The sequence below is a fragment of the Phocoena sinus genome, chromosome 3 (assembly GCF_008692025.1).
Source record: "Phocoena sinus isolate mPhoSin1 chromosome 3, mPhoSin1.pri, whole genome shotgun sequence".
In the NCBI taxonomy this organism is placed as follows: domain Eukaryota; kingdom Metazoa; phylum Chordata; class Mammalia; order Artiodactyla; family Phocoenidae; genus Phocoena; species Phocoena sinus.
Genome location: NC_045765.1, coordinates 33,034,438 through 33,060,215, shown reverse-complemented (window position 1 = coordinate 33,060,215; position 25,778 = coordinate 33,034,438). Strand labels below are relative to the sequence as shown.

The 25,778-nt window shown below is 38.1% G+C and overlaps 1 protein-coding gene across 1 annotated transcript; it reads left to right on the top strand.

The window, feature by feature from the left end:
* The first annotated feature begins 3,605 nt into the window (after positions 1 to 3,605).
* MAT2B (methionine adenosyltransferase 2B) lies at positions 3,606 to 19,509 on the top strand. Its single transcript, XM_032626498.1, is given in 9 exon segments — positions 3,606 to 3,738; positions 11,724 to 11,880; positions 11,883 to 11,914; positions 13,251 to 13,368; positions 13,556 to 13,708; positions 16,356 to 16,457; positions 16,460 to 16,547; positions 17,733 to 17,883; positions 18,405 to 19,509. Coding segments are annotated over 9 exon segments (1,002 nt in total). The 5' UTR covers positions 3,606 to 3,708; the 3' UTR covers positions 18,576 to 19,509.
* The last annotated feature ends 6,269 nt before the right edge of the window (positions 19,510 to 25,778 follow it).

The following is a 25,778-nucleotide window of genomic DNA, read 5'->3' as shown; positions in this document are numbered from 1 at the left end:
CATGGCAATTAACTCTTTGTCTCTCATGCATAACGTATATTTTCTCCCAGTCTCTCTTTTGATTATGTTAATTATCATTATTTTGTTGTTATGCAGATATTTACAAAAATCTATGTAGTCTATTTTCTTGATATTTTCACTTTTGGTTTCTGAATTTCATGATATGCTTATAAAAGACTTCCTCACTCTAAGATTATTCTGTACATTTTCCTCTAGTACTTTTGTTCCATATTTTGGTTAAACTTTTTTAATCTGTCAAGAACTTATTTTAGTATAAGTGAAGTAGGAATCCAGCCTTATTTTTTTTAAATTAATATTTATTTATTTGGTTGCATTGGGTCTTAGTTGCGCCATGCAAACTCTTAGTTGCGGCATGCATGTAGTATCTAGCTCCCGGACCAGGGATCAAACCTGGGCCCTCTGTGTTGGGAGCTCAGAGTCCTATCCACTGCGCCACCTGGGAAGTCCCCCAGCCTTATTGTTTTTAATGATTCATTTTTAATTTATTATCTTTATCCCCTAATAAATTCCCGTATGCATATTTGAGTCTAGCTGAATTAATTAGTGTAATAGTGTCTTTCACATAAACCTGGGAGGTTAAGAGGAAGAGCAGGTTTGGGAGCAAGACGAAGAATTAATATTAAATTTACTTTCAGTTTCTTGTATCTGTGAGTTTGATATGTCAGTGGAATATCAGGTATAAATGCCTTTTAGGCATCTAGAATGTGGAAACTATGGTTTGGGAGAGAGTATTGGTCAAAGCCACTTGTGTGGGCATCAGAGTCACAGAAATGGGAACAGCTGGGATGGGGGAAGCAGAGGTAATTTACACAGGGACACAGGAGGCTGTAAAAAGGAAGAAACAGAACTCTGTTCTTGTCCTTTGGTATCAAGATAACTTAGAGATGGATTTCTCAAACTTGAAATATGTATGTGTACCATGTCAAGGAAAAAATTTTTGTTTTTTAAAATCCTAATGAGTTTAGAAATTTAAAAACTGTCCATTTATTTCATCACTTGGTACCAATACAATGGTTAATACTACCTCAAACTAGTATCCTGGAAGTTGTTGCCTGTGTCTAAGGTTGTGATCCAAATGGTCCAAAATATGACTGTATTATTGTTTTTAAATTGAGGTATAAACTACAAACAGCAATACAGACAGTGAGATAAACAGATCTTAATTGATATAGTTCGATGAGTTCTGATAAACATATATACTCATGTTACCCACACCCCTATCAGGATATAAATCATCTCCATAACCTCAGAAAGTTCATTTATGGCTGCAACAGTTAATCCCTACCTTTCCCTAAGGCAAGATAATTTCTTTCACCATAGGTTAGTTTCACCTGTTTTAGAATTTCACATAAATCAAACTATACTGTTTTGTGTCTGGTTTCCCACATAGTATAATGATTTTGAGATTCTTTTGTCAACAAAAATTCATTTAACAGTCAACTTAAGGAATAAAAGGGAATTTTATTTGAGCCAAACTGAGGATTATAACCTGGGAGACAGATTCTCATAAAGCTCTGAGAACTGTTCCTCCAGTTAGAAGTTGAAAGCACAGTCGTATACATTTTTGAGACAAAGGCTCGTACATCAAATGACATGCTAATGTTTACACAAAGTTCACCAAATGTACGTAGTCCACGTAAGCACATACAAAGTGAGCAGTAAGTCACTAGACCCCTTACAGAGCTGGGAGGGAACTTTATTCTTTTAAAAAGTCACATTGCTAGCATCAGAAGAAAGGAAAAAAAATATTGATCTTTTCAGTCGAGCAAGCACTCCCATCTTTGATGAGCTCTGGTTAATGTGTAATGCAGGTGCACAGTGCATATTAGGGAGGGAGGGAGGAGGCCGAAGTGGACACACAGAGAGAATTTTATGTTTAACTTTTCTTGTCTTGCCTTAAAATATAAAATTTTATTTCATTACATTCATATAGTTCATTACTTCGCATAGTTGAGTAATATTCCATGGTATGGTTCTACCACAGTTTGTCTATCCATTCATCTACTGATGGATGTTTGGGTTGTTTCCAGTTTTAGGTTATTTTGGTTTTTTTTGTTTTGTTTTATTTTGGCCACATGCAGTATCTTAGTTCCCCAACCAGGGACTGAACCTGTGCCCCCTGCAGGGGAAGGGCGTAGTCCTAACCACTGGACGGCCAGGGAATTCCCTAAGTTATTTTGAATTAATCTGCTGTGAATATTCTTGTGCAAGACTTCGTGAATATATGCTTTCATTTCTCTTGGGTAAGCACCTAGAAGTGGAATTTTAGGTCATGGGGTAGGTGTATATTTGACTTTATAATAAACTGCCAAACAGTTTTCTAAAGTGAAACTAACAATGAATCCCACTAACAATGAATGGCACTCTAGTTGCTTAAAATGCTTGTTAGCATATAATGTTATCAGTCTTTATTTTAGCCATTCTGTTAGGTATGTATCTCAGTGTGATTTTAATGTTCATTTCCCTGATTTTGAGCATCTTTTTATGTGATTATTGGCCATCATGTCTTTACTTTGTCAAGTGTCTGTTCAAAACATGTCCATTTTAGAAATGATTTTTTAAAAACTATTGAGTTGTAGGAGTTTTTTAAGTATTCTGAATATGTCCTTTTCAGATATGTGTATCAAGATTATTTTTCCCAGTCTGTTTTATTTTTCTTAATATTGTCTTTTGATGAACAGAAGTTTTAAATTTTGATGAATTTTAATTTATCAATTAAAAAAAACTGTAAATTCTTCATCACTTACAGACCCTCTACATGCCTCATACAGTTTACCACAGGCTGTGTACTCTGAGTAGAATATAAAGGGTTAAGTGACTTTTTTTAAAGCTCCATCTGAATGGCAATTTTTTGTTGGTTGTTCTTAAATTGTTACAGAGCCTTAATCCAGAAGAGTGGTTCAAAATTTAACTGAGCATACTCATCACCCTTGAAATTGTTAAAAATAGGATTGCTGGGCTCCACTTGATCGTGTTTCATGGGTTCTCCGTTGTTGGCAGGTCTGGGAATCACTGATCTAGTAGTCCTTAAAGCTCGGCCAAACTTAAGGCTACTCCACCTACCATTTCCTCAAACGGAGGGCAGGACACTGTTCATGGAAATAATCTGTTGCGTTTTAATTTCCACATATTGTTACCACCAGTGCCTTTTACCGTCCTTTGAAATAGTTAATTATAAAGCACTTGTTGGGAAAGCAGTGGCGAACTTTACCAAACAGATTCTGTTGTAACAAGGCATAACTCAATAAAATATTTCAGAACAGAAATCAGTTGCATAGTCTGTGTGCTTTCCAACTGCTGGCTCTTGCTTTTCTTTTGCAAGAGAAAACTGCAAAAAGGTTTCACAGGAAGTTTTTGTTGTTACATCTTTATTTCTTAAAAAAAAAAAAAAGTTGTTTTTCCTAATGGTTTTGATAATGGACCTTCATTTGGCTGGCAATAAAACATGAAACTTCTCATTGGGTATTTTCAAGATTGCCACGGGGAATCAGCTGCCAGTTTACTGCAGTGTGGAAAACTGCACGAGATTCTGGGATTGGACTCAAAATGCTAATTTCAAAGGTCGAGTGAAGCTGTGGCTCACGTTTTCGCTTGCCTGCGCTCTCTGCAGGCAGAACAAAGACCCAGCCCGAGGAGGCAGAGGCAGAGACCCATCTTAAATCTTTTTCTTGAGATAATTTTGGAATCATGCCTGAAATGCCGGAGAACATGGAACAGGTAAGAGTTAGCTATTCAAGAAAAGAAGCATTCTGGAGTTAAGAGTTTCTTTAAAAGAATCCCAATGAAGGTCTGGTAAAAGCCGAAAGGGTGTGTAAAAAAACAAATAAATGTCATTCATTTCTTTAAAACGTGTAACTTTGGGACTTGGAATAATAAAGCAACTTTAATTATTGACGCTGTATGGAGAGCTCAGCTAAGTCTCAATTGACAAAAATAAAATCCAAAACAGAACAGCAGTTTCATTTACCAGATTAAATGCAGTGATGTAGGTGAAGGTTCTATATAAATAACGATTTTTATCAATAGTTGTGTGCTCCAGCCTTTCTTTGTCTTGGCATGAAATGAATCTGCTAACCTAACTTTTATCTCCAGATTGCTGTCGTTAAATTTATAGACTTAGCCACCACAGGAACTTGGATATTGTCTGTATAACAGTGGCGTTTTTATTCACAAAGAAACTTCCATTTTTAAAAAGAATGATTAAAACCCATACACGAACATGTGCCCCTGGAACCATACCCACGTTTTATCTGGCAAACATGAAACCAGATCCTCAAACGCAGGCAAGTAAAGTCTATTTGTTCCTCACTCTAGATAAAGCTGCTCTGAGACTCAAAATGCTAATTGCATATGCATGACCTTAAACCGTTTTCGCGTTGAACACATTTTTTTTTTTTTCCTGGAAAGATCAGACTGCATCACACGTTGCAACTAGAAACTTCACAAAAATTCCCGCTCCTTAAAGAGAGGAGGATCAAGAGGATCTTGAAACCGCTCCCCCAAAACCCACCCACACATTTTCTTTGTTGTTTGCAGATTATGCATGGTTTAGTGTTTGGGGCATTCCTCTCAAGGACTCTAAGTAATGCTAAATTGATTAACAGCCTGGATTAAAACAAAAATTGAAAAGTGGGGGGCCTCAGGCTATCTTCTGTTACTGTTCTAAAGAAACTTTATGCTTATGCAAATAAGGAAATGAGTTCTTGTTGGGGGTTGGGTAGGAAGGAAAGTCACGGGACTCAGATGGGGAAAAAAATTTTTAAAGGCTGCTTAGCGTTGAGCTCTAAGATTAAACCAAAAAAAGGTTTATGAAAATAATGTCGTTTTAGAAAGATCCAAACAGTAATCACGTTTGCGGGCGACTTTTAAGGTCTTGGTATCCTGTATACCTGGACAAGAACGCTCAAGACTGTTCGGTGGAAAGTTGGCCAAACCTATGCGGTCCATGCTCTGGTTCCCCCCCACCCGCCGAGTAAATTTCATAAGCATCTCGGCTGGCGGGGGGCTTTTCGGGTTTGAACTGGAAGAGAAATCAGTTGCAATTAAGTGCTAGGTCAGCCTCAACGCTTAGAGCTGTCTTTGTCACTTTAAAAAAGCGCGATCCAGGTGGTAGAAGGTTCGGTATTACTATATTCCCCTGGTTCCTTTAATTTTCCTTGGTAGCGGAGGTTCGGCTCGTGTAGTCCGACGCTGCAGCCTGTAAGGCGGTGCTTCTCAAGGGCTGATCTGGACTCCCGTTAAATCTACCAGAAGTCCCAGGCTCTACTACCACAGCTCATTCTGCAAATACTGGTAAAGTCCGAGAATCTGCGTTTGGAAGAGGTACCCAAATAATTCATCCCCCAGCCTCCCACATCTTTTTATTTTTAACTAGTCAAAATTAGTTTGAGATCTTTGGAATTTCACACGTACTACTTCTTAGCATCCCGGAAAGACAAATGGATTCTTGGGGTGTTAATGACTCAGATACCAACAGTTTCATTTTTATTCCAGTGTCTTTCTAAATCTCTCAAACACTCTTAATGCTCTAGAGACACAGGTCCATTGTGCTTCCTCCCCTCCCCCTCACCCCCCGCCTCCCCCCTCCCACCATGACTTTAAACTGTTTTATCCCACTTTATGTATTACGTGCCCAGTAGATTCTTATGCAGTAGATTCTTATGCACTGCTCAAGTCTAGGCGATCCAATTCAATCCTTACCTAGTCGAGAAGGAAAAACACACAAAATAAACAACTCCTCCTTCCCCCCCCACCCCCGCCCCCGGCCCCAAAACAAAACTCGCATTCCTTGCTTAAGACCAGGGCCTTTGTTTCCCTTTAAGAGTTGGCGCGTGGGCTGGGACCGTCCAGAGCGCGCCAGTCCCCTTTCTGGGGCGTCGGCGGAGCGTGGCCAATCAAGGGGCGCGGTCTTGGCGGCGGAAGCCGGAAGCGGTGAGCGGGGGCTGGCCCGGACCTAGGGGAGGCGGGCCGAGGGCTTTAGAGCTGCGGACCGCGGCGATCTTGGGCTGGGGGAAGTGGCGGTCGCTGCGGCGGCGGCGCCAAAACGGCGGGCATGGTGGGGCGGGAGAAGGAGCTCTCTATTCACTTTGTTCCCGGGAACTGCCGTTTGGTGGAGGTGAGGGAGTCGGCCCGGGTCTTGGGGCGGGGAGGAGAGGTGCGTCTCGTAGGAACTGAGTGCGCGGAGGGGGACGAGTCTTGCAGCGGGCGCTCGAGTGGTTTTCCAGACGCCTCCTGCCGGAGTCGGAGGCCCCGGGCGGCGAGGGCGGCGCCGCCGAGTTTGTTTACTTCGGTGCACACCCTTCTGTGTTTTCTTTTTCAGTCGCTGTGACGGGAAAAGAGTAGGTCGGGTTTCAGTTTCGACTCTCCTGTCTCCCCTCTCGGGAACAGAGAGGGGTTTTCAGACCTGTTTCAATTTTGATTATTTCTAAATTTCTTTTTCATCCTTTGTTCGTATCTTTTGGTCTTAACAGTTCGTATCTCTAAGAAAGAAGGGGCCAGGTGGCTTTTCAGAAATAATAACAGGATTGGAGTTGAAAAGTTACTGAACTCGTCACTGTGTTACGCACTTTACATGCATTATTTACTTTAGTTCTCATATTTATGACATACTCGTTTTGTTCTATTTTACAGATAAGAAAATTGAGGCTTAGAGGGCGAGTCCTTGGCCCAAGTTCATTCAGTAAGATTGCAGCCGGGATTCAAATACAGATCTATTTGAACCACTACGGAGGTTGCATAAACGAAAGCTACTACTGTGTTTGGAGAGCCTCCATTCTCTCCTGTTTAATTCCAGGCCCCCCAGCATTCATCAGTCCACAGAGTGTATCTAGCACTGGGTATAGGAAGATGTTAATGCCCAGGCCAATATATCTTAAGGATATAAGAGAGGACATAGGTGATGGCTATTTTGATTATGCAGAATTCTTACACCTTCAAAATATGGCAGATTTAGTGTTTCAGATCGTTTTGGTATTTGGGGGGTAAGGTTAGAATAATGGGCAATTTAAACCTCTCTTTTGTTCCTGTGTACTCCAAACAATGCTGAGTACTGTAATGTTACATACTGTTTGTTTATGTCAGTGTATATGCGCACATGTATGTATATACAGCTTAATCAGTTTTCACAGTAGGAGTTCAGTAGACTAATGAAAATGGATTTTCCTTCAGTAAAATTGCACAACCAAAAGCTTGGCACATATTTGCTGCTCTCAAAACCGGAATTAAAACTTGCTCGTGTCTTATAGTTTATGTCTGAGAAATAGACTGTAGTGGTTCCTGTTAATAATACTGGCTGTGGGGTACAATAGGATGCCAGTAGGAGTTAGACAAGTGTCACCTAGGTATCTAAAGTTTTTTAAAGTCCAGGAGTATCTCCTCAAAGATCTGCCTCAAGGGGAATGTTGTAAGAATCATATAAATCAGTGTGAAGCTTTGCCAAATTGAAGAGGTTCTAAAAATAGCAAAGTATAATTACATTTACCACTAACATTTAAGAAGATCCCTCTTTAGACACTTGTTTTGTTTCACTCTTGACTTTTTCTAGGACATTTTTTAGTAGAAGTTAATCCAAGTGTGCTAAAGTAGAAACCTCTGTTCCAGAGTACTGTTTAGACCATTTTGAAAGAGCCATTTATCTTCCTTTACCTGTACAGTTTGGTATTATTTGATTTGATGGCGTAGTAAGAGCTACAGCACTTCATTTATTTATATGTGTTTACTTTTTCAAGTTTTTTTTTTTTTTTTTGTGGGGGGGGTGTCTGTAAATCTGGCCACCTGAAGTTACTGAATTCTGTACATCTAAGAGTTTATAGGATAAGAGGCACATATGTTCAGGGCAACTTAAAGTGGTGTTTAATATTCCTGACCCATAAGAATAAAAATTGCAAAATAGACTTTTCAGGCAGACAGAGTATCTTCAACTCTTAATTATTCTTTGGGTTAACTAGACAGCTTTTTGTTCCTCTATTCAGAGTTCCTTGAAGTGTTTGGACATTCCTGTGTTTTGTAGAACTAAAGTAATTTACAGACTAATGGTCCAAAATAATTTTTAGAGGACTATTTCTCCTCTTTTAAAAAGAAAAAAATCAAAATAGTGTGTTTTAAGAAGCTTCAGGTAGAGTCAAATATAGAAGAGATAGTTTTGTTTGGCCTCTTTTAATTTCAGAGTGATGTGTATTTTATTTGCTAACCACCAATAAACTTGCAGTCCAAATGAAAACATCTTGTTGGGCTTGTATACTGGTGACAAAAGGTGCTCATTGAGTCTCTAGAGAGAACTATATGAAAAGAGGATAAGTTACTTTAAGTAAATGAACCTTCTTTCACTCTATTCAGATCCCTCTGTGGTAAGGATAATATGGAATTGTAGGACTGTAAAGCTGGAAGAGCCTTAGGCATCTTGTCCAAATGCCTCATTTCACCAGTGAGGAGTTAGATCAATAGAGATGGAGTCACTTCTCAATGCCACAGAGTGTGGGAGTTAGATCAATAGAGATGGAATCACTTCTCAATGCCACAGAGTGTGGCAGTTAGATCAATAGAGATGGAGTAACTTCTCAATGCCACAGAGTGTGGTTAATCATCATGAAACCGAGTATAAGTTCAAAGGATTGAGACAAAACTCAGTATGTATTTGGCTGGATGATAGAAGCAAAAGGGCCCAAGTTCTGTTTCCAACCTTTTCCCTTTTACTCTGGGCAAGACCTTTAACATCTGTAGACAAGGTTCCTCACTTCGGAAGTGATATCTGCCCTGCCTGTCTAATAGGACTCCTCCTGTGGTCAAAAGGTATGATGTAGGTTTATATAACACATGATAGTTTTCACATATAAGATTGTGCAGAATCGTTTGTTTCAGAAAATGCTTGTACTTTAGATCTCTGCTCTTTTTTTTTTTTTGCGGTATGCGGGCCTCTCCCTGTTGTGGCCTCTCCCGTTGCGGAGCGCAGGCTCAGCGGCCATGGCTCACGGGCCCAGACGCTCCGCGGCATGTGGGATCTTCCCGGGCCGGGGCACGAACCCGTGTCCCCTGCATCGGCAGGCGGACTGTCAACCACTGCGCCACCAGGGAAGCCCCATCTCTGCTCTTTTAACGTAGAAAATTCTTGAGCATTGACATCTGACCACTAGGTAACACGGACTGTTTCATATTTTCTTCCAGGGACCTTACATATTATCCCAGGGTATAAGGATGTAAGGTTGTATTTTTCCATGCAACCCCCATCCTTTTTTAAAGTTAAGTGGTATTATATTCCCTAAAGAGCATTGCTGTGCTTGGAACTTAATACTGTATTTCATCAAATCTAAGATGCTCTCAATTATAAGATTATCTGGGCTCTTATTTTAAGATGCACTAAAAAGCAAAAAACACTGCCAAACCATCTTTATTTCAATTCATTTAACAGAGATGATAAATGAGGAAAAAATGTGCTTCACACAATCAGTGAAGTACCTAGAGATCTTATTTTACTGTTTAAGAATTTTGTGGTTACTGCAAGCATGATGCTTGTTCTTTAACTACTTCTTCTAGTTTTCCTTTTTAAGGGGGAAAATGGGAAAGATGTTGTCGCTGCTAGAAAGGCAGATGGCAGTTTTTTGACTTCTTTGATTGAGAGCTATCTTTAGGAAGGTCTTGGGACTTTCCTGGAGTTCTCAAAATTCAGTTTCCAAATCACCAGCATCGGCACCTGGAAACTTGTTACAAAGGCAAATTACGAGGCCTCATTCCAAATCTACTTGATCTGAAAGCCTTCCAGTCGATTCCTGTCCTCAGCGAATAAAGCCTGTGAACCACTGATCTAAGAACTCTTGTCTATTCCTTTCCTTCTTTAGAGTGAAGTGAGAAACTTAGAAGAAACCAGATCATAGCTCTGTTATAGTATTTTCCCAGGGATCTTTATCCTGTGTAAATTGTTTTCTGATCGTATCTCTACGAGACTTGACATGTTTTTAACCTCCTTTACAATTAGAATCTTTGTAGAGTTGTTTTCTTGCCAGAAATTCAAAGAAAATATTTTGCTGGCTGAAATCCTTGTTTTTATAGATCATTTGGCTTAGAGGCAAGTTTTGCAACAGAGAGCATAGATGAATTTTTCTCTAACATCTAAATGTCTTGAAATTGGTTGAACTAAGGAAAAAATATCTTTGTACTGTCTCTGTCAGCCCTTTCATTTCAGGTTTTTCATATGATAGAAATACTTGATTTGGGTGGCCTTTTTTAAAAAAAATGTTTAGTCTTCTAAGTTAGCTGAATTGAGGGCTAGGAAAAAAAAGTATTTTTTGTGTGCACAAAAAAGGTTATTTGTGTGCATATTTAAGATTTTTGACAGCTCAGAATTAGGTGACTATAACAACATTTGAAATTTAAAAGGCCTCAAGTTGATAAAATTTAATAAAACTTTTTGTTGTTTTTTAATAGTAAATGTTGACTTAATTCAAGAGTATGAGGAAATTCGGTGTTGCCTATCTTGGAAGAAGGGAAAGTTCTATGTAAACATAGAGCTTAAATTGTTTCTTAAATAGTAGTTCCTTTTTAATTTCAGTGTGTGAGGAATTTTTTCCTTTCACAATAGCAGCACAGACCAGTTCCTCTATCTTTGTTTATTTGTTTTAACTGGTTCTAAATAGGTAAATTAAGAGTTAATGCAAGAATATGGATGGTGTTGGTGGTATGAATGGAGATTGGGATTGACATATATACACTAACATGTATAAAATAGGTAACTAATAAGAACATGCTGTATAAAAATAAGTTTAAAAAAAGAATGTTATATGATGTGGAATCTAAAAAATGATACAAATGAAAGTATTTACAAAAAAAAAGAAAGAGTTAATGCAGGAATATATTTACCAGTTTGGTTAAACTTAGAAAGAATGTTAGTGCTATAAGGACCAATTTATTTTTCTTCTACATAAATTCCTGTGAAATGTGAATTCTCTAATTTAGACCTATCACAGTATGATAAAGTCAATGAGATTTGAAAAAAAACCTTGAGATTAAAAACTGAAGACCAGAAATGTCAATTTGGAAACATATCAGCAGAACATAGCCCCAGTATTTAATCAGGCCATAAAGTAAGTAAGCTTAGAACTAACTGCGTTTTTGTAAAACGGAAGAACATAATTGCTGTTTTTTACTAATTTGGACATCACTGATCGTAAAAATAAGCTTTTCCATTATTACCACAGGAAATCTAAATCTATTTGACTAGGTGATTCCTTGCAGTATCATCTTAGGTTCTTTTTCTTGCGTAAGATTATTAAAACTTTTTAAAAATAAATTTATTTTTTATTTTTGGCTGCATTGGGTCATCGTTGCTGCACGCGGGCTTTCTCTAGCTGCGGTGAGCGGGGGCTGCTCTCCGTTGCAGTGCGCGGCTTCTCACTGCAGTGGCTTCTCTTGTTGCGGAGCACGGGCTCTAGGTGCACAGGCTTCAGTAGTTGTGGCTCTCGGGTTCTAGAGTGCAGGCTCAGTAGTTGTGGCGCACGAGCTTAGTTTCTCCCTGGCAAAACTTTTTCTTAAGTGACACACTTAACCCATGCATTTTGATTAATCTTTGTTCTAACTTAAGAATTGGCTTATAGATATGGGAAAGGAAGTATACAATTAAGACTTGAAATATTTAGTGAATGAAGATGGTGGCTGATTTCGTTGAGAGACTATTTTCAAATTAAACAATCCTTTTACACCTGCTTCACGTTTAGGAGGAAGTTAACATCCCCAACAGGCGGGTTCTGATTACTGGTGCCACTGGGCTTCTTGGCAGAGCTGTTTACAAAGAATTTCAACAGAATAATTGGCATGCAGTTGGCTGTGGTTTTAGAAGAGCAAGACCAAAATTTGAGCAGGTTAATCTCTTGGATCTAATGCAGTTCATCACATCATTTATGATTTTTCAGGTATGGTTTATTTTAACACATAAGTTAACTATTAATAATTGTCTGGATGACTTTGAAAAATGCTCTTGTTTTCAAGGAAGTTACTGTACTTAAAGCTCTAACATATTAAGCGACAATTAATATATACTGCACTTTTTTTTGGCATGGATAAGAATATGTCATCCTTATAAAAGATTAGGTTGAGACATAGGTGACAAAAGGCAGAAAATGAAGCATTTTGTAAAATGCTTACGTTGTGTGAAGTATTCTTCTAAGTACTACTTTCTATGCAAAATCCTTTCTTAATATTATCTGTAAACCTCTTACAACACTGCAAAAATATTTCATTTGCATTTTAGAGATCACAAAGGCAAGAGTGGTTAAGCCACTTGTTGGCGATGGTCACAGAAGACTTACAGAAAAATTTAGATTCTGTTACACCTCTGATCAAATCAGGAAGTTCAGGTTCTTTCTAAAAATATGATCCAAGGAAAATCAGAATCACTTGGGAAACTTGTCTTAGGTTTCACTCTGAGAGATTTTCTGTTCAATAAGTGTGTTGGTGGGGCCTGGGATATACATTTTAAGAACCATCCGCTTATGCACATTTAAGTTGGAAAACAGCTCTCAGATCATGCTTCCTCAAGCAATTGCTGAGAAGGAGGAAGTTGGGTGATTGGGTACACGAGCCTGCATGTCACTGATCTTCCAAATCTTAGCTCTTACTCAGCGTCCTCTGGGAAGTAAGTGCCCCTTCTTCTACAAAGGACCCTCTGCATTCCTCTGTCCTGATATAGGTCATATGATATTGAAACAGTCTCTTTACATATCTGTCTTTTGCATTAGATTGTGAAATCCCTTGCTTCTCGCAGGGTGCTTAGCGTATAAGTGGCATACTTAGATGCTCAACTGGGAATACAAGTTTTATGGATGGTTAATCTTTAAATGACTGGTTTAAGAGATTGGAATTTATGAATTTAATTTGCAATTGATATTCCTCTCCCTTACCATAGACTTATTAAGTATTTAGATCATGTTAATTCCATAAATGATCGCTCTTTTTCTCCCACCCAGATTAGGGGGATGAAGCTTCTTTTGATTTAAAAGCATGGTTGTCAACAAGAGTTGTGTCTGATTTTGCCTGGGGATTGCTAAATTGCTCTTTGCCTTTCAGGAAGTTTGAACGTTGAAAAAGGGAAGTGTGACAAAAACTACATTAAAAATTACAATGATTCTTTAGTTGAAGGAATGTCGATTTAATAAACATTTTCTATGAATTGATTTACTGTTGGAAGGCTACAGTTCTTCTGTTTTATTCCTTTTTGGGTTAAAAACACATCAATGCTGAACTCCCAGCCCCATGTCATAGTACATTGTGCAGCAGAGAGAAGGCCAGATGTTGTCGAAAATCAGCCGGATGCTGCTTCTCAACTTAATGTGGATGCTTCTGGGAACTTAGCAAAGGAAGCAGGTAGTGATGTCTTTATAAAATCTTCATAAGATATTGAGTGATCGCTGAGTTTGTACAGATTAAACTTTTTAGATGGTTTATAAAAGATTTGTTATATATATGATGGAATAAGCTGTTACAAATTCCAGTAAACAGTAATATCATGTAGTAATTTAATAGATTCTTTTCTTTCTTTTTTTTTTTGTAGCTGCAGTTGGAGCATTTCTAATCTACATTAGCTCTGATTATGTTTTTGATGGAACAAACCCACCTTATAGAGAGGAAGACATACCAAGTCCCCTAAATCTATATGGCAAAACAAAATTAGAAGGAGAAAGGGCTGTCCTGGAGAACAATTTAGGTAAGACACATCTCTTTAGCCCCGTACGTGACTGCTTTTGAGGATTCCTTTCTGTTTATGATGTATATATATGTTTCTAATTAAAAAAAATTAGTCAAGGAACATAAATCATTGGAGAAAAACTAGGGAATGCAGTTAATAAAAAAGAAAAACAAGAATTCTCGAAATCCTGAAGAATTTATGAATCCTTCCAGACTTTTTCCAGTATCAGTGGGTATAGGAATATCATTAAAGAAAACAAATCATACAGTACAAATTTTTGTAATCTTTCAAAAAAAACAGGTCAATATCATTTTTCTTGGATTGCGGTATTCTGTTATTTGTATGGTTTTTTCTTTTTTCTTGTGTGTTTGTGTTTATATACGCAAACATAATGTACTGATTATAAAAGTATACCCTCCTTGAAAAGGTTTTTAAAAACATTTAAATTTGTAAAGAGTTCTCTCAATACTCCCTCAGAGAGAGAAGCACCAACTGTGCTTATGTATGGAAGTATTTTTTGGATTTTTTAAACCTGTGTGCATGTTGTTTTGTAACCTGGTTTTTCTCCCCCCATGTACATGCATTTCAGTCTTAAGGAACCATCTCTGGAATATCTTTTTCATATCAGTAGCTGCATAATATTTGACTTAATGATCCCCTGCCACTAAAACTCCTGCCTCAGGACTGTACTACATCCCTGAGAAGCATCCCCTAGTATATATACATACTAACACATTTGGGTTTTTTTTTTGTGTGTGTTATAAATTATCCTTCGGAAATCATCCTCGAATATATTATCAATATATAGCTGACCCTTGGACAGTGCAGGGATTAGGGTTGCCAATCCCTGCATAGTGGGAAATCCATTTACTCCTCGAAGACTTACTCACAGCCTACTATTGACTGAAGCCTTACTAAAACATAAACAATCGATTACACATATTTTGTGTGTTATATGTATTTTTTTAAAATACTAATTCCCAGGACAGTCACGTCTTTAACCTTTCCTTTCTTCTCTCTCTCTCTCTCTCTCTCTGTCTCTCCCTCTCTCTCTCTGTCTCTCTCTCTCTCTTTCTTGGCTGTGTTGGGTCTTCGTTGCTGCATGTGGGCTGTCTCTAGTTGCAGTGAGCAGGGGCTACTTTTCGTTGCGGTGCGCAGGCTTATTGCAGTGGCTTCTCTGATTGCGGAGCACAGGCTCTAGGCGTGTGGGCTTCAGTAGTTGTGGCACATGGGCTCAGTAGTTGTGGCTTGCAGGCTCTGGAGTGCAGGCTCAGTAGTTATGGTGCATGGGTTTAGTTGCTCCATGGCATGTGGGATCTTCCTGGACCAGGAATCCAACCTGTGTCCCCTGCACTGGCAGGCGGATTCTTAACCACTGCGCCACCAGGGTACTCCCATTGTTGTCTTATATGATACAAAACACTATAGATGTTACACGTATTACTAACACTACACATCAAAAATGAAAAGACAGTGTGAGGAGAAATTTGTAATTATTTACAGGTATGATTCAGGCGTTGATAAGGAAGAAGCAGTAATATGATTGCTTTATGGTAGCCTAGTGTAATCGATATGATTGTTTCATGGTAGCCTAGCCTATACACTAATGAATGAATCTTTGTAAAATTTAAATGGCATATACAGTATTACAGTCATATTCATAATACAGTGTTAGAAATACTGGTATATTTTTTTCTAAAACCACTTACCTGTGTGGTAGACTGATAACAGAGTTGCTCCAATTATGAGAGAGAGGCATGCTGTATGGTAATGTAACTCTTGGAAAACAAAGTTATAAAACAGTAAGAAAACTAACACATTATTAATTTTATATTAAAGGTCACTCACCTTATGCCTATGTAAGGATAGGCTGTCCACTTCAAGTCTTGTACATGATGTGCTACATGAAAAAAATCCACATATAAATGGATGCCACAGTTCAAACCTGTGTTGTTCAAAGGTCGTCTGCAGCTGCACAATAAGTTAATTTAATTTTAAATAGTTTTTTTAAAATTTCAGTTAAAGCGTTAATTATTTAATCTGTTGTAACCCCTCAGTATTGACCAACATAAAATCGAAATACTTCATAATTCCTTAGTCAGTGTTTTCAAGGACTATGTGGTGAACACTCATATACCATTTATATAGATTCACCAGTTGTTAATGTTTTGCCACGTGTTTTATATGTACACTCTTTTCTTCCTGAACTCGTAGAGAATTAGTTGAACTTCACTCTGAAATACTTCACTGTGTATCTTCAACAAGGATGTTCTTCACATAATTACGATGCAGTTATCACACTTAGAAAATTTAACATTAATACAATACAGTCTGTGTAGGAATTTTGTCCCAGTAATGTCCTTTATCGCATTTATTTTTTAGGTACAATCAAGGGTCACTTGTTGCATTTAGTTGTCATGATCAGTTTTATTTTTAATGGCCACAATAATGAAGAAATTAATTAATATAATTATAAAAAATAACCCACATGACAGAGACACTTAAAAATATTCAGGATCACATTTGTTAAGTAGGTGAGCTGTGTCATTTTGGTATATTGCAAGTTTTCTGCGATGATGTCGTTTAAATCTGCACAGTTTGATCTTATAGCAAGACTTAAGAACCAGTCAGCTTTGAAGTATTACCTGCTTTTATTACTCTCTAGGAGCTGCTGTTTTGAGAATTCCTGTTCTGTATGGAGAAGTTGAAAAGCTTGAGGAAAGCGCCGTGACTGTTATGTTTGATAAAGTGCAGTTCAGCAACAAGTCTGGAACATGGACCACTGGCAGCAGCGGTTCCCCACACACGTCAAAGATGTGGCCACTGTGTGTCGTCAGTTAGCAGAGAAGAGATGCTGGTGAGAATCTAAGTGCTTTTTTAAATTATTATTATTAATTTATTTTTATTTTTGGCTGTGTTTTGTCTTCGTTGCTGCGTGCGGGCTTTCTCTAGTTGCGGTGAGCGGGGGCTACTCTTTGTTGCGGTGCGCAGGCTTCTCATTGCAGTGGCTTCTCTTGTTGCAGAGCATGGGCTCTAGGCACGCGGGCTTCAGTAGTTGTGGCTCGCAGGCTCTAGAGCGAAGGCTCGGTAGTTGTGGCTCATGGGCTTAGTTGATCTACAGCATGTGGGATCTTCCTGGGCCAGGGCTCGAACCCGTGTCCCCTGCATTGGCAGGCGGATTCCTAACCACTGCGCCACCAGGGAAGCCCTCTAAGTGCTTTTTAAAAACTTAACAAGGACACCAAACAAAAGTAGTTCAGATAGTAGGCTGTATTTATGAATAATAAAAGTATTCTGCTGTTACGTTTGATTTTATTTCTCAAATACTGTAGACCCCATCTGTCATGCTCTTATTGCAAGATAACTGAAAACTTGTATTTTTCTTTGGGTAACAAAATAATCTCCTAATGTCTTTTAAGAAGACTGTCTTAAATAATGTCTATTTAAGATTTAGGTAGTGGCAGAGAAGAAGCTACATAGGGATTTATCATTTCAGCCAGTGTAAGAATAATTTGTAATTGTTTTTGGATATTTGAATAGTAGTTCATTTTAAGCATTTGAAAAAATAGAATATCCACAGAAAGAAAGATTAGAGACTGATTTATTTTAGAATATTAATAGTAGCATGACTTTTTTTAATACATCAAAATTTGTATATTTTTTAAAAAAAAATATGTACCATGACAATCTTTAACGATGTTATAACCGATTAGCTCATCTTGAAAAATGGTTCTGTTATGTTTTGGTTTTAGCTTCTTAGGATAGGTTGGAAATACTTGTTAAATTGGCCTGTGTTTCATAAAAATCTGTAATCATTTTAGGATTCCCACTAAATAAAATTGGAACTACTTACACTTTTATTTAAAAAAATTCTTAAGGCTAAATTCTAGAAACTGCTTTTCTGGTTTAGCTGGGATATTTATAGGAATTGATTTTAGATATCTTGTGTATAGCATTCCAGAAAGGAGCGATGCATTTTATTTCCTGAACCTTTTTAAGTTAGTTTTCTTGTCAAACTTGCCATTCCACTCAACTCAAAAAGTTTGAAAACCGTTTTGAATTTTTTGTGTCCTTGTCAGGATCCGTCAATTAAGGGAACCTTTCACTGGTCTGGCAATGAACAGATGACTAAGTATGAAATGGCGTGTGCAATTGCAGACACCTTCAACCTCCCCAGCAGCCACTTAAGACCGGTAAGTACATGGCATTTAAAACCTTCTTTCTTGCTGGAATTCCCTGGCAGTCCAGTGGTTAGGACTTGGCGCTTCCACTGCAGGGGGCACAGGTTCAATCCCTGGTAGGGGAACTAAGATCCTGCAAGCCTTGAGGCGTGGGCAAGAAAAAAAAACCAAGCTAACCTTACTGTTTGGAAGTCCAGGTCTACCACTACAGCGTGTACTATGGATAACATTTTTCTTGTTGTTTGGAAGTTTTGGATAACTTTATTTTCTGGTACTAATCAAAGTGAACTTTGCTTGTATTTTGGCAGTTTCTATTGTTAATTTTCTCTAAATTACCATGTATAAAGAAGCCCATGAGTATTGGTGAAGTTTATAGAAAAAGTATTGTCTTGATTGTGGTGGACATTTTATTTATTTTTCCAGGGATCAAATCTGATTTCTTGCACTGAGGGCAAGAGGGCAAAGGGAAGTAGCGAATGTAAAACTTCAGCCTGAGGCTTCTTATTTTTGATTTTTTTGTTTTTGTTTTAAAGATAACTGACAGTCCTGTCTTAGGAGCACAACGTCCAAGAAACGCTCAGCTTGATTGCTCCAAATTGGAGACCTTAGGCATTGGCCAGCGAACACCATTTCGAATTGGAATCAAAGAATCACTCTGGCCTTTCCTCATTGACAAAAGATGGAGACAAACGGTCTTTCATTAGTGTATGTGTGTTGTTGTTTTTTTTAAAGGAGAAGTCAAGTATGTGGCACTTTTTAAAGAAAAAAGGAAATAGTTTTGTATGAGTGCTCTTTAATTGTGACTCATGATCTTTCAGGTAAATGATGCTCTTGCACTAGTGAAACTGTCTAAGGAAACCAAGGGCAGTAATGCCTTGTTTGGAGTAATGAGTTTTCTGTTTATCATTTTGTTCTGGCTTAACTTGCTGTTTGAATATAGTAAATTATGATTCTCAAATATTTGAGAGCCAGGATGAAACACATCTGCTGTAGACTTTTTTTGGATGAAATGCATTGTTCATTCCTATAAATAACCCCTACATTTTCAGGACTTTTGTATCTGTTGATCCTTTTATGTTTTAAAGTATGTTAAATAGTATAAAAAATCATTGGTGTTCATTATTTGCTTTGCTTGAGCTCAGATCAAAATGTTTGAAGAAAGAAACTTTATTTTTGCAACTTAAGTGTAGCTTTTATGCTTGAGATGTTTCAACTTGTTATGTATATCGGAACTCCTGCCGCTTGATGCCTCCTGCTTTTGTAGCAGTGAATGGTGAGCCTTTGAGAGAGAGAATGTGTGTATGTGTATGTATTTTTTTAATATATATGAAACTGTCCTTTTCACTCCATGTCACTAAGTGGTATTTCTTATGTGTGGTTATACTAATAGTAATGGGCCTTGTAAGTCTTGACCATTCATGAATAATAATAAATATGTACTGCTGGCATGGTAATGCTTAGTTTTCTTGTATTTACTTCTCTTTTTTAAATGTAAGGACCAGATATCAGAACTGTTGTTTTGTTGCTCTAATTTTTTACAATTACCTTCTTATCATGTAATATCTGATGCATATAAGAGAATATAGTTAATATACATTAAGATATAAAACAATAATAAAATGAACCCTGGTGAACATACCACTTGAAATCTAGAATGTTACAGATATTGTGTTTACTTGTTGTGTCCACTGACTTTTTTTTTTTTTTTTTTTTTTTTTTGCCATACGCGGGCCTCTCACTGTTGTGGCCTCTCCTGTTGCGGAACACAGGCTCCGGACGCGCAGGCTCAGTGGCCATGGCTCACGGGCCCAGCCGCTCCGCGGCATGTGGGATCTTCCCGGACCGGGGCATGAACCCACGTCCACTGCATCGGCAGGCGGACTCCCAACCACTGTGCCGCCAGGGAAGCCCACACTGACTTTTTTTAATGGAAAGTAAATAACTATATACTCTTGTAATAGATTTACATAGAATGTTCCTTTTGAAGAATGCAGAGTATTTGAATGTGTTTTCTATACCAAGTGATATTCAGGTTGCCTTAGCCTCCACAATATTTTTGGTCCTTAATAAGGGAGCAGAAAGGTAGAGTAACTAGTGAGACTTGGCTTCTATTTGGAATTCAGTGTAAATCCTGGTTTCAGAATTTCCAATTTCACTTGTGGAGTATTCTTTCCCTAGATATTATTATCTTATTTTCTCATTAGACAAAAAGTATTTGTTTCTGATTTCCTAATTTACTTAGAATTTGGGATTTAGAGAGCATCAAGTCTGGGTGATTTGATTAAAGCAGCAGTTCCCAAACCATGCTATGTTTTATTATTAACTAGGGAAATTTTACCGCTATCTGAGCCCTATCCTGGACCCACTGAAACAGAATTTCTGGAATTGATGCCTGCTAATGTAGCTTTAAATGTTCCCCAGGTCCTTCTAAGGTAGCCAGCCTGGCAGCTGTATTTGGCAACCACTGACGCATTCTGGCTTGTCTTTTTAAGTTACTTCATTTCACATAGTACAGAATTCAAATTTTCAGAGTAAAAAAACTTTCTCATCCTTCTCTAGCCACTTACCTTTCATCTGTGGAAGAAACCAGTGTAGATAAGATTCTGGCATGTTTTCGGAGGCATTCTACCTATATCAGAATATAGTCTCATGACATACGTATTCGTGTTCATACTCTCACCATACTTTCTTTATTTACATAGCATAACATACATTTTTCTGCACTTAGTGTTTTTTTTTGTTTTTCATTTACTATGCCTTAGAATTTATATAGTTACAAAGAATGTCTTTTTTTTTCTATTCATTTTGAAATTTCAGTCTCAGAAAAGTTGCCATAATACCATACAGAATGCCTGTAATCCCTTTTTCCAGATTCCCCAATTGTCAGCATTTAGCTGTATTTTTCCTATCATTTTCTCTTTCTTTCTTTTACATATACGCACAGGATACATGTATTTTCCCCTGAACCATTTATTTTATTATATTTTATGTTAAAAAAATTTATTTATTTGGTTGTGCTGAGTCTTAGTTGCAGCAGGTGGGCTCCTTAGTTGCAGCTCGCTGGCTCCTTAGTTGCGGCATGTGAACTCTTAGCTGCGGTGTGCATGTGGGATCTAGTTCCTTGACCAGGGATCGTACCCGGGCCTTCTGCCTTGGGAGTATGGAGTCTTATCCACTGTGCCACCAGGGAAGTCCCTCCCTGAACCATTTAAGAGTAAGTTGGAGTCATGATGCCTAATCACCTACTTAGTATATAAACTTAAGGTATGTTTTTTAAAAGTAAGAATACATGTCCACATATCCCATAATGTAACCATCAAAGTTAAGAAGTTAACATTGATACAATATTATCCTCTAATTCATAGACCCTATTCACATTTCATCAGTTGTCCTAGTGATGTCCTTTGTAAGTCTGTCCAATCTAGGATTACTCATGGCATTTGTTACCATCTTGCTTCAGCTTCAGTCTAGAATAGTTCCTTAGTCTTTTTTTCTCTTTCATGACTTGACATTTTTGACATCATGGATTCACATCAATGCCTCCAATTCTAATGTTGCTCCACAGGGTTTATTTTAGCTTCCCTCTTCTCGTATTTGTAGTTCCTTTCTCTGACAATGAGAAACCTAGCTCCCATTATTTTCAACATTCATATCAACTATAAGAGCCATTCTTCTGATCACACCAAGTCCCCTCTGCTCCCCCCCTTACCCCACAGGCTTCTGTGAGCCAGTTGAGCATTCCTGACCCCTGGGCCATGGCACTGATGCCAGTTACCATGTGGGCCACTGCACCTGGTTGAGGACCTTCTCGCAGCCCACAAGGCACTGCATCAGCAGCCCTGCAGTCCACCATGAACCAGGAGAGCACCAAAGAGAAGCATCTAGGTATCTTTAATGGCTGCATTTATTCCCTTGTATCAAGTGAATCACAGTTTCTTTAATCAGTTTCTTACTGATGTGCTTTTTAAAAATTTTTTTAAATTTATTTTTGGCTGCATTGGGTCTTCGTTGCTGCATGTGGGCTTTCTCTAGTTGTGGCGAGCGGGGGCTACTCTTCGTTGTGGTGCGTGGGCTTCCCATTGCAGTGGCTTCTCTTGTGGAGCACGGGCTCTAGGCACATGGGCTTCAGTAGTTGTGGCTCATGGCTTTGTTGCTCCGCGGCATGTGGGATCTTCCTGGACCAGGGCTCAAACCCGTGTCTCCTGCATTGGCAGGCAGATTTTTAACCACTGCGCCACCAAGGAAGCCCCCTTACTGATGTGCTTTTGATTGTATGGAATCTTTAGTCTTGTGCCTTTTTTTTTTAAATTATAGTTGATTTGCAGTGTTGTGCCAGTCTTTGCTGTATAGCGAAGTGAGTCGGTTATTTGTGTGGAATCTTTAGAGCATGCTTTTTGTGAGCTCATTGTCTAAAACTTTCAAGTTTGTGGGATTTTCTATTCTGTTGTATGTCCACAGAGTATACCTATAAGATGACAAGTATATGCTACAGGTCTTGAATGTGTATCAGTCTGTGAAGTAGGAATGAATTCAGAAAAAAATTCATTACCAAAATAGGAATACTCCTTGAGATATGGACCTGAATGTGTGAGGAAAAGAATGCACCCTAATCAGACTATTTTTATGTTACAGGCTTAAACTAACACTGTCCTACCTCAAAGTATTTGCTTATTTTGCATGGGTTTTAATACGAAATAATCATTTTAGCTACTTTCAGAAGGAAGGAAGGAAACATCCAACTTGCCAATATCGCAAAACCTTTGGAATAAATTACTGTTGGAGTCTAAATTAAATCCTATCTCTTTGAAAACCATATCATTAGTAGTACTTTGCTACAATGAACATACTTTTATATTTAGAAATAAAATTTTGAAAAATTGAAAATAATGTAAATTATTTTTATAACTGTTTAGCCTAACAACTTCTGAAATTGCTTTTCTGTATTTTGCCACACAGATGACAAGATATGTGAATTTATATGCATGTACTTGTATATCTGGAAATTGGATAAATTAAAATTCATATATTTATTTGCAGATGATCAATATCAAAAGATGGCCGTGAAATTGCTCAGCTCACACTCACGATTGTTTGCTTTCCGTGGTCTCCATCTCCAATCTAATTTTTGAAAAACATACTACGTGTTACTGGGCAATTCCAGTGTTTCCATACTTTGTTATAGAACTCAAAAAATGTTACCTTTGAGGCCGTTCTCGCCTTCTGAGATGGCCTACACTCTGTCTGTGGAATGTGTTTCTCTCTAAATAAATCCACATCTTACATTAAAAAAAAAAAGTTACCTTTAAAACGTAAACTTGACTTAGAGGCTTCAAAACATCTTAATATGAGATACTAAACTTATTCAGGAGAGGACAAACACTTGGGTATGTTGAAGGGTGGGGAATAATCTCTTTTTCTCCTTATACTGTCTCACCCCAGACTTTATGTGCTTGGTACATAATAAGTCATTGGATAGTTGGAAGAGTGATGAGGGTTCTTGCATTCAGAACCAATGTTCTTCTGTAGTTAGAATTCACACTGAAACTAAAGGACGAGGATGGATGATGGAAAAAGAATACGTGCTATATGAGCTAAGACCGTATGAGATGGCACCACTTTCTATCTGGTTTGATAACATGTCTCTCAGCAGCCTGAGGGATAGTCATCTTTCATAATGTCAACCTCTAAACATTCTTCAGTTTTTAATGACTCATTTCAGATCCATCATTCATGATCCACTTAACTCTGCCAAGCCAATCTAATTATCTTCAGCTACAGAGAGGTTTATCGGGCCCAGGTTATTTACTTAAAATCTTGAAGGGTTAAGAGATCTAGATGTGAACTTTGGTGAATAGATTGGGTTTCATCCCAATCTTAAGATTTTTTTTAAAAAAGTATTTTTAATGGTGAAAAAAATCTTACATGCAGAGGGTGCATAAAATGTATGTACAGTTTAAAGAATAGCGATAAACACTTATGTACTACCACCCAGGTTAAGAAATTGAACATTGCAGTTATCTTAAAAGCTCTCTGTATGCCTTTCCCCTATTGTACCTGTATTAATTAGGGCTCTCCAGGGACACAGAACCAATATCATGTATATATATGTAGAGAGAGATTTTTATAAGGAATTGGCTTATGTGTTGGTGAAGGCTGGCAAATTCAAAATCTGCGTGGTAGGCCTGCAGGTCGGAGACTCAGGAGAACCGGTGTTGCAGTTTGAGTCCGTAGGAGGTCTGTGGTAGAATCAGGAAGAGCTGATGTTGCACATGAAGTGTGAAGGCAGTCCCTCTCTTGCTCAGGGGTGGCTGGTCGTTTTGTTCTATTCAGGCCTTCAACTGGTTAAATAAGGCCCACCCACATTATGGAGGGCTTTACTCGGTGTCCACGATTTAAATGTTAATCTCATCCAAACGGCCTCACAGAAATACCTAGAGCAATGTTTGCCCAAATATCTGGGTACCCTCTGGCCTAGCCAAATTGACACACCAAATTACAAAATTATACACAGTGCCGGTTCTCCCTCCAGAGGTAACCATTATCTTCACTTAAAAAAATTTTTTTTATATTGTGATAAAATACACATAAAGTATACAGTTCAGTAGTATTAAGTACATTCATCAAGAAATTTCCAGAACTTTTCATCTTGCACAACAAACTATACGTATTAAACAACAACTCATCCCCTCCTCCCCCAGCCCCGGGCAGCCACCATTCTACTTTCTCTATGAATTGGACTATTCTAGGTACGTAATATAAATGTAACTGTACAGTATTTGTCTTTTTGTGACTGGCTTATTTTACTTAGTGTGATATTCTCAAGATTCATCCACGCTGAAACACGTGACAGAGTTTCTTTCAGTTTTAAGGCTAAATAATATTCCATGTTTGTATGTACACATTTTGTTTATCTGTTCATCCACTCATGGATACTTGGGTTGCTTCCATTTCCTGGCTATTGTGAGTAATGCTGCAGTGAATATGGGTGTCAAATAGCGCTTGAACTCCCTGCTTTCAATTCTTTGAGGTGCATACTCAGAAGTGGAATTGCTGAATCATACAGTAGTTCAATTTTTCAATTTTTTGAGGAGTCACCATATTGTTTTCCATAGTGACTGCACCATTTTACATTCCCACCAACAGGGCAAGGGTTCCTGTTTCTCCACAGCCTTGCCAACACTTGATATTTTCTGTTTTTCTGATAGTAGTGATCCTAATGGGTGTGCGGTAGTATTGTGACTCTTGTGTTAGTCACTGTCTTGATTGTCTTTATTTATAATTTATGTATGCATCTCCAACTATATATATATATATATATTTTTTTTTTTACACCTTTATTGGAGTATAATTGCTTTACAATGGTGTGTTACTTTCTGCTTTATAACAATGTGAATCAGTTATACATATAAATATGTTCCCATATCTCTTCCCTCTTGCATCTCCCTTCCTCCCACCCTCCATATCCCACCACTCCAGGCGGTCACGGAGCACCAAGCTGATCTCCCTGTGCTATGCGGCTGCTTCCCACTAGCTATCTGCCTTACATTTGGTAGTGTATATATGTCCATTCCTCTCTCGCGCTTTGTCACAGCTTACCTTTCCCCCTCCCCATATCCTCAAGTCCATTCTCTAGTAGGTCTGTGTCTTTATTCCTGTCTTACCCCTAAGTTCTTTATGACATTTTTTCCCCTTAAATTCCATATATATGTGTTAGCATACGGTATTTGTCTTTCTCATTCAGACTTACTTCACTCTGTATGACAGACTCTAAGTCTATCCACCTCATTACAAATAGCTCAATTTCGTTTCTTTTAATGGCTGAGTAATATTCCATTGTATATATATGCCACATCTTCTTTATCCATTCATCTGATGATGGACACTTAGGTTGTTTCCATCTCCAGGCT